General features: G+C 44.6%; 1 protein-coding gene across 1 annotated transcript; it reads right to left on the minus strand.

Moving 5' to 3' along the window:
- Positions 1–8,732: 8,732 nt before the first annotated feature.
- LOC123448442 lies at positions 8,733–9,893 on the minus strand. Its single transcript, XM_045125337.1, has one exon. The coding sequence runs from the start codon at positions 9,646–9,648 to the stop codon at positions 9,151–9,153; it is 498 nt and encodes a 165-aa protein (XP_044981272.1). The 5' UTR covers positions 9,649–9,893; the 3' UTR covers positions 8,733–9,150.
- Positions 9,894–10,163: the final 270 nt, after the last annotated feature.

Consider the following 10,163-nt stretch of genomic DNA (forward strand, 5'->3'; position numbering starts at 1 on the left):
GCAAAAACTGCTTGAAAAATCAAATTTATGTATTACTTCCTTCTCTCTATGTGTGTGTGTCTATATATATATGCCACGTGCAATAAATTTGAATGAGTTCTCAAAATATTGCATAACGGTATGGGCACATCATTGACAATCTAGGTTTTTAAATTGAAATCTTGAAAAATGCTCTAAAGTACATGAAAATCTGCATGAATTCCCGACATATGCATGAATTCCCGACATATGGTTAAAATGTCATGGTCAATGTAACGACTTGTCCAAGATAAGCTCTAACACGTGGCTCTCACAAACTGGAGCATTACACCAAGACTGGTGGTTCTGGGAGGGAACGTGGGGCCTTGTGGGATAACGAATCACTAGGGGTTGCGTCATTCGGCCGAGCTTTTCTTTCATCGTTACCAGGGATGGAGCTCCCTTGTAAGCAATGGGGTCAATTGACCCCATTAAAGTTAGCAACTCCTTCACTAATTTAGCACTAATCATTACTCATTTATAAAGGATGACCCCATTATCATAGACATTGACCCCCATTAAACTTTTTTTCAAGCTTCGTCACTCATCGTTACAATGCACGAATATGACACACATCCTAAAATTTGAAAAAATCTGGGGTTTAGTTGACATTTCTATACATTAAGGTAGTTTCTAGAAATTTAACAGCCACAATTCAAAACTGAAACACATGAACATGCAAGATGAAGCAAAAACTACTGGAAAAAAACATATTTCTATATATATAGCACGTCTATTCTGCTAACGTTACTGCACGCTCAACGTTAGTGCACTGCATCCCTTTCAAAACAAGCACTCCAATGTCACCAGAAAAAACTGGACGTGCTTTTTCGACACCATTTTGGCTCCAGTTTGTAAACCATTTGTCGGAATGAGGCATATAATTTACCATTGGATTGCTACGAAAGATCCCCAACTCCGGCATGTTGAACATTTTTTGTTATTCCTCGCGGTTTGAGCGCAGTTTCGAAAATGGTGGGCGCATGACGGGTTACAGCGAGCGTAGTTTGCTGTTTTTTCTAAACCGCTTGTCGGAAGGAAGCAAACGATATGGCATTGGAAATATATCATCTAGACCCATATTTTTCATGTATAATACTCTCTCTAATTCCTAACGATTTGAGAGTAATTTCAAATTTACTAAAAGATGGAATTCTATTTTTCAAAAAATTTGATTTTCTCGGTACGTTTTTCGCTCTAGTTTTTTAAACGTTCGTCACAACAAGGCATGTGATACAGCGTTTTAAAGCTATGAAATAGACAGAACTTTCATATGTTGGTCATTTGTTAAGATTCCTCGTGGTTTTAAATGAATTCTGAAAATGGTGCCGGTGACTACGAGTGGTTGCAAGCATATTTTCATATTTTTTTAAGAAACCGCTCGTCGGAACGACGTAATTGATATGTAGTTGGAAACATATTGACGATGCATAACTTTTTCATGTAAAACACTCTCTCTAATTCTTTACGAGTTGAGGGAAGATTTAAAATTACCGAAGTGCGGACACTCTATTTTTTCGCGACACCAAAATCAACGAATGAACCGCATGTGATAGAAGAACACACTACTTGGAAAACGAATTTCATGATTTTATTTTTTTGTCAACCGTGATTTTTTTCAACACGAGGAGTGCAGCGCACTTCACATTGGGCCTAAGTGACACACAACAGTAAAAAAGTGAATCACATTCCTCTTTTTTGTCATCTCTATAACAATTTTTTGCATTTACAAGATGAACAATATCACACGGCCGAATGCACTACTTTAGATGAAAACCCGCACCGCATAAAAAGTTAAGAGAGTTGCATGATTTTTTTACCCTTTTTCTAACACAAGTATCGCCGAAGAATTTTGTTTGCCACTTTTGCATTTAATATAGATGTCCTTCACCATATTTTTTTTCGAACCGGGCTTTCTCCCCTTTCCATTACTTTCATAACGGAAATACAATGTTTATGAGACCAGGACCAGAAAGAGAGGGAAATGAAAAAAAGCAAGTTCGGAGCAATATCAGGAAACCCGCCGTTCACGCCAGTCGTCAGGAACATAAACTGCGGGGCGAAAACGTGATATCACCCTAGACTACACAACAAGGATCACAAGTATCAGTACCACTACCAGGCACCCCACAACAGCCACCACCAGACCAGGCTCACCAAAAGAGCAAAAAATCAAACTGAAAAAGTTTTCACCAAATGAGACACAAAGCCTAGAGCACCACCATGGACATCAGGCCATCATCACTGTAAACCAGCAAAAGTGAACCGAACATCTCCCTATCTGCATTCACCATTCATCCCAGATTTCTTCATCCTCAGCCTGCTCGCTTTCTTCTGGCCTCGGCGGTTCACACAGCCGCAGCATTTGGGTTGCGCTCTTCTTTAGCAACTGAGCTCCCTTCTTGACATTCTCTGCCATCACCGGTTTCTGCATACCTTCCCAGTAATCAATAAACGCACTTGTTGTGAAAGCAATTTCAAAAGGAGTTTTGATCCATTTCTTCTCAAAAGTAGCCAGATTCCGAGCCAACCAAATGGACCAACAAACTGCAGCTAAGCCAACAGCATAAATTTCGCATAAGCCTGGCAAAAAAGCATATAACCAAGAAAAGACCTGCCAGATTGTTTTCGGAATATAAGTAGTACCAAAAACAGCACCAACCATTCTCCAAACAATCCTGGCAACAGAAAACCCAAAGAAAAGATGCTGCGCCGACTCAAGTTCATTACAAAAAGAACATTTAGGATCTCCCTGCCACTGTCTTTTTCTCATATTATCTCTAGTAAGAATAGAGTTTTGGACAAGCTGCCACAAGAAAATTTGGATTTTCAGAGGAATTTTAGCCCCCCAAATCCACTTATAATGCGCCCCCGCAAGGTTTCTCTCCAACCATCTATACATTGATTTAGTAGAATATTCTCTGGAGTTATCCAACCTCCAGTAAACCTCATCATTTTTATCTGCACAAATTTTATCCAACACCCATTGCTTCATATCTTCCCATTTTCGAAGCATAGCTGGAGATAACCTCCTCCTGAAAGAAGAAAGATGATTCATACTTTCTAGTTTATCCACAGTACACTCCTTATCTAAGCAAATCTCAAAAAGATCACGATATTTATCTTTAAACAGAAAATTCTCACCCAGATCATCTAGCCAAAGACTAGCAATGTTACCTTTATTAAGCACCACCCCTCTACCATCCATGTAATATTCCTTAACTTTCAAAATATTTTTCCAATAGGGGAATCAGAAGCTTTCTGCTTAACTTTAGCTACAGATGTCCTTCTGAGGTACTTAGCTTTCACAATATCTTGCCATAATCCTTCCTTCTTCTCCAACTTCCACCACCATTTAGCTAACAAGCAAATGTTTTGTTTCCTTAAATCTTTAACCCCCAGGCCCCCCCTTTGCTTTAGATCTACAAACACGGGTCCATTTCACCATATGATATCCTTTTCTTCCTTTGCGGTGCCAAAAGAATTTTCTTCTCGGTTTGTCCCATTTTTCCAGTGTAGATTTTTTAATCAATGCCATGGACATATAATATGAGGGAATATGAGATAGTACCGCATTAACCTTAATAAGCCTACCCCCACTGGATAAAGATTCACTAATCCAGGATTCCCCATGACTAATAAACTTGTCATCAACAAAAAGCCAATCACTGCACTTAAGTCCAGCATAACTGACACGCATACCTAAGTATTTAATAGGAAAAGCCCCAATCTCACAATTGAACATATCAGCATAGTTTCTCATAGTGTCATCATCCGCACCAACCGAGAATATCTCACTCTTCACAAAATTGATTTTCAAACCAGACATAATCTCAAAGAGATAAAGCAGCAATTTAATATTCAAGGCGTTATTAACATTGTCTTCAAAACATAAGATAGTATCATTTGCGTACTGGAGAATTGCTACCCCATTTTCCACTAAGTCCGCTGCTAACCCAGTAAACAGGCCATTCTCCTGTGCTTTCAGGACCATCTTAGTAAGACAATCAGCAGCAAGATTAAAAAGGAAAGGGGATAAGGGATGCCCCTGTCTCACTCCCTTAGCACTCTGGAAATATTCTCCCACCTCATCGTTTAATTTCACGCTGATAGTACCACCTACCAGGATTCTCCTAATCCACTCAATCCATCGTGAGTCAAAATTTCTTTTGCTATGACATTCCAACAGGAAGTCCCAGTTAACTTTATCATACGCTTTTTCCAAGTCAAGTTTAAGGACAATCCCTTTTTTCTTCTAAGCATAAGTATGATGCAGGATCTCATGTAGTGACCTGATCCCGTCCATAATATCTCTATTTTTGATAAAGGCATTCTGATGCCGACTAAACAAGATGTCTGCATGGGGTTCTAATCTAATAGTCAGCACCTTAGTAATCAGCTTGTAAATACATCTAAGCAAGCAAATAGGTCTGAACTGTTGCATTTTATCAGCTCCAGCTACTTTAGGTAACAGTGTTATTATACCATAGTTGAGTCTCTCCACATCGATCTTATTTTCATGAAACCACTGGAAAAGTGACATCACATCTTCCTTAACAATATCCCAGCAGGATTGAAAAAACTCAATAGGAATATTATCAGGGCCAGGGGCCTTGTTATGTTTCATTGAGAACAGAGCATTTTTCACTTCTGTATCCGAAAAAGGTCTAAGTAAGAGAAAGTTTTCAATATCTCCCAATTTCTCTTTATCACCCCACATATTCCCATCAATCTTGCACATGTTCCCAGGGGCAGGACCAAAAAGTTCTTTATAAAAATTAGTGGCATGTTTAAGCATGTTCTTATTCCCTTCTATTATCACATCCCCACAGCTAAGAGAAACGATAGTATTTCTTCTTCTCCTCCCATTCACAATCCTATGAAAATATTCAGTGTTGCTATCACCTTTTAGCAACCAATTATCATGTGATTTCTGTAGCCAAGCTACCTCCTCTTCCATCAGCAGGCTGTTTAGTTCAACTAGCATTTCCACTTTTTTGCAGTAGAGCTCAGGACTCAAAACATCATTTTCTTGCAACTCCTCAATACGTCCTAATTCCTCTCTCAACCACTTTCTTCTCTTCGTGGCATGACCAAAATTACTCGAGCCCCACCCTTTAAAATACTTCTTGAACCTCTTTAATTTGATATTCATGATATCAATAGGATTACCAGAATAAACAGGTTGCATCCAGATCTTAGCAACCAAAGTATGAAAATCAGGCTTGTTTAACCAATTCAGATCACATCTGAACTCCCTATTACCAAAATTAATGGGAGCATTATAATCAGTATTAAGAATCAGGGGGCAGTGATCCCAAATCTCTCTAACAATCTTCCTAACAAAAGTGAAAGGAAACAGATGTTCCTAGGATTTGGACATGAATACTCTATCCAGTTTCTCCAATGTGGGATTCTGCTGATTATTGGACCAGGTATAAATGCCACCACTCATATCCACCTCCCGCAAGGAAAGAGCATTAATAATGGAATTAGAAAGGTCTGAGGAATGTCCTAACTTCACCTTCTTATTTTTCTCCCCCACAAATCTAAGGATATTAAAATCTCCTCCCACAATGTAGGGACAAGTAATGTGACTGCAAGTAGCCGCCAGCTCTGTCAGGAAATCAGTTTTAAACTCTTCATGAGTTGATCCATACACCACCAGAATACAACATTTCACCTTAAGAATCTTGTTCCATAATTCGAATTTCATAAGGTATTTGCCCTCCACACAACTAACAAGATCAAATATATTATTTCTAAAGCCTCCCAATATTCCACCTGACTTCCCTTCCGAAGGATCCAGCTCCAACTAAAAGCTTCTCCAGGATCAATCTTTCTCAAGAATTTAGGTGAAAAATCTTTCTTCATAGTTTCTTGAATCCCATAAAAGTCAAGTTTAAAATCCCTGACCAAGTCAGAGATATATGTCCCCATGCCTCTCTTCCCAATCCCCCTACAATTCCAAAAGATACTAATCATTTTTTCTGTTTCTAGTATTGTGGTTTTTGGTGCTAGGTTTGCCAGGATCCATAGCCTTACCTGCACCATCTCCCACTTTCTGTTTTTGACTTCTAGTCACAGGTTTAGATATAGTAATATTAACTTTTTTCCTTTCTTTTTTCCTGGATCTAACCACGGTATAGTCATCAACATCTAGATCCTCATCTCCTCCCCACTCAGTATCTAAGAGAGATGCTTCTCCAGCAGCATTAGTGATCAACATAACTGTATCATGTTGAATATCATTTTTATCAACTTTTTTAGCAATATTAGCTCTAGAGATCTCAAGTTCTCTTATAATATCTATGGATTCAAAATCATCATCAGGAATATTAACACCCATTTTAACGACAGCAAATATAATCTCAAGATTTGATAAAACTTCAAAAGAATTACCAGGAGATATGCTATTACCTTGCAGGTCTCTCTTTTGAGCCAGCCTCTCAGCTCTGATACCCATATGTTCCACATTGCCTCCCATATTCCTCTTGCTACATCTGACTTGCATTTCCTCCCTCACAGGGGGAGTAGGGATCACTTCCACTTTCTCACCAGAATTATCAGGGGACTGCACCAGATAGGACTGTTTTTTTTGGTCACCAGAGATGTCACTTGGGTCCATCTCAGTCACCATAGGTTCACCCATACAAGCATCAAGATATGATAAGAATTTTTTACCAGGAATAGATATAGAGCTTGGCACAATCTGCATAGAATTCACTATAATTTCATCATAGGATACCATCCCAGAATCCACATTCCCCCCTTCCTCATTGTTTTGATTTTTTTTCAGCCTCTTCCACCATAGTATCAATGAGCAGTTCATTTCCCACTTCCTCACTTTCTTCCTCAGACAATATGTCCTCATTCTCATTTTGTTTCTTTTCCTCCTCCATATTTTCTTCCACAGGTTTCATCACCACATTTTTCCCATAACCACCACCAGTTGTTCGTAGGGGAGCCGAAGACTCCCCCATATTCGATGATGATGCAATGTTTCTCTCACCATGAATATCAGTAGTGAATCTAGCTTTTTTAGCAGCATTACCTTCCTCATTTTCTTGCTGCACTCCAATTCTCTCTCTTGGAGGATTTTTAATCAGGATTTTATCAACAGAATAGAAGAAATCATAAAAGTGTCCTCCCAACACCCCTTCTGCTGAAGCAGGGATATCCTCAGCATCTCTACAACCCAGCTTAATTCTAACAGATTCAGGCCTATTTATAGTTGCTTTATCGATCTCCAAGGTTACTCCCACAAGGGATCCCACATAAGCAATATTCTTCTCATGTCTCTTATCTAGAGGAATGTTACTCACATTAACCCAAGCAACATTCAGCACCCCTTTAGCCCCCACAGATTCAGACCATTTTCTCAAATTAATAACAGCACCACAACTCTTAACATTCATACTCTCAGCAAAGCAAGCTTTATCCACATCTCTAGGAGATGGGAATCTCATAACAAAGGTATTAGGGCCGATAGATCTGGTCGAGCACCTCCAGTTAGTATTGATATATGAATTAAAGAATTCCTCCAACTGTCTACCAGATGCATGGCACTCCACCACAGAAATCACAATAAACATGTTCCTATCAGTAGTCTGGCTAGGAGTACTATGATCATGGATATAGAAAAAGCCTTTTTCCTCTGCCTCAAACCCACACATGGGTGCTACACACTCCCATGGAAGAACAGTATTGCATATCGGGACCAAATGTCCATGAATCCCACATCTACCACAAACAGCACGCGGACAGCAAACAGGCAAGTGCCCAGGATCCTTGCAAGTGACGCAAACCTCGGCGCCTCCCACTAGTGGAGAGGTGTTCCTCTTGCCAGGAGTAGGATGTCGACGATCAGTAGGTTGATGCAGTTGTTACGGACGCGTCTCCTGAAGTCGTCCTCCCGCAGATCCGACTGCAGCGACCTGGGTGCTGTTGTCGCCCCCACTTCTCCCCGCGGGCTCCTCCTTGCACCTCCATGGTCGCCGCCTCCAATCTGGCCTTGTCAGAACCGCCGTGTCGTGGATCTATGTTGGAGGAGTTTTGCCCGCCATCTTCGGCTTCGCGCATCCACACCATGTTGCGTCTGCCTCAGCCTCCGCCACGGCCGCGACCTCCTCCATGTCCGATCCGGCCACCACCCCCGCCGCGCCCGAATCGACCCTCGCCTCCTCCATCTTTGCGGAACCCACGGCCACCCATCTCTCGCCCTGCCATGGGTGGATTCCGCGGTGGCGACGCTGTCACCTCAGCAAATGATCTGCTATCTCATCCCACCTTCCCCTCCCACCAGCCAAACGAAGGTGGACCCCTAGGTGACAAAACCCTAGCTTTTCCCCAGAAGTGGCCGAGGAGGGAGGAGAGATCTGGAATGGGCGACGCTGCGGGTGCGGGTGGGGATATCGTCGAAACCCTACCACACGCGGGCCTTCTCTTAGCGGGGCCGGGGCCTCTCCTTGCCCAACGCTCGACACGGGCCTAGGCCCGAGAATGCCCGACTCGTGCGTGGCTTGTGGCACACGGTCGCGCAGGTGTACGTGGATGCTACCCACGGTCACGCTCTCCTGCGTGCCGGCCCGAGCCGCCGGCGATGGGGAGCGCCGTCGCGGGCGCGCCTGCGGTGAGGGAGATGAGATGGATGTGAGGAAAGCCATCTTCCGGAAGCAAAACTAGCTGGTATCCGCCACAACCCACGGCCACCATATGCAACTAAATATACAATTTTGAACAGTTTTCGCATGCAGCAAACTGAAAAACAAAAAAAAAGAACTGCAAAATTCACCCCGTCGGGGAAGCCCGTGGTAGCAATGAATCCTGACCGTGCTCCCCTCATAGCACAAAAGTGTACTGCATGGGGAGTCAACGATGGCCGAGTGTACCTCCTATGTGGATTGCTTTTAGCGACGACCCTGCAACGCTCTCCGAATGCGCTATTTTTCGCCCAGGATGTGGAGGCGCACTGCAGCCCCGGGACAACCGAACCTCATCGAGAAGCGTGGCGAACTTCTCTCGCTTGGGCCGCCGCCGTGGTTGGAGGCAGTGGCGCTGGAGCTCTCCTCCATGCGTCTCCCCGGTGGTGGTTGTGGCGCCGCGGCTGACGGTGAGGGGAGGCCGATGGAGTCAAGCAGTGGAGGAGAACATGCACGAAGACATGGGCCCCGAACATGGAGCTGGGAGGAGGCAGTTTGCAAGCCGCCTCGTTGCAGCACACATACGGGATCCGGGTGGCAGCCGTGTGGAGGGGCGGTTTCTTGGCGATTTGGATGGGCACCCACCAGAGTCGCGGGTCGTGGTAGGTGGTTGCCAGCATGAATTCCCGCGACCACTGTGGAGACAGAGAAGGGGAAGGAGGAGGGGCAGCTGAGCGTCGCCGGGGGAGGGGGTGGGGGCGGCGTAGCCTGGATCTGACGACTGAGCATCGTGAAAGCCCGCCATGGCTTGGATCCGGCGACCGCGTGGGGTGGGATGGGTCGCGGCGCCGCGTGGAAGAGCTGCAATGGCGCGGGGTGGGAGGGGCTGCGGAGCCGCGAGAGCGGAGCTGCTGCCGCACGTGGTGGGAGGGCTCACTGCGCAGTGGGGAGGAGTTGTAGCGGCTCGGTTGGCCATGGTGGCTTGCATGTCCCGGCCCGGCGGCGCATAGGAGAAGGAATGCGGGGTTGTAGGAGGGTGGTGGTGGCACCCTCGCCTAGATCCAGGGGCAGAAAAGGATGAACATCAGGGCGGTCAGGCGCGGAGGGAGAAGGTGGGTAGGGGGGCGCTGCGCCGGAGAAGAGGGGGTGGAGTTGCGGGATGGGGCGGCGCGGCACAGGGTGGGGAGGTGGCGTGGAGGAAGAAGGTGGAGTGGATTAGGAGGGGTTGGAGGGGATGGGTGGGTTGGGAATTTTTCTATGCAGCCGCCAGCCGGGCATACCTGGCGAAATCGGGCCGACCCGGCCCGTCACAATCGTGTCGGGAACGGCACGGCATGCCGGGACCTCATTAGTAAACGGGTCGTATTGTGTCGGCCCATGTGCCGAGATCCAGCCCAAGCACGGCACGGGACACGCCACGTCCGCTGGCCTGTTAGGGTTTTAATATTTTATAGATCGTTATTTAGGTTGATTTCGGTCTGTTTTGCTATTATTTGGACCGGT

This window comes from Hordeum vulgare, chromosome 4H (genome assembly GCF_904849725.1).
Source record: "Hordeum vulgare subsp. vulgare chromosome 4H, MorexV3_pseudomolecules_assembly, whole genome shotgun sequence".
Lineage (NCBI taxonomy): Eukaryota > Viridiplantae > Streptophyta > Magnoliopsida > Poales > Poaceae > Hordeum > Hordeum vulgare.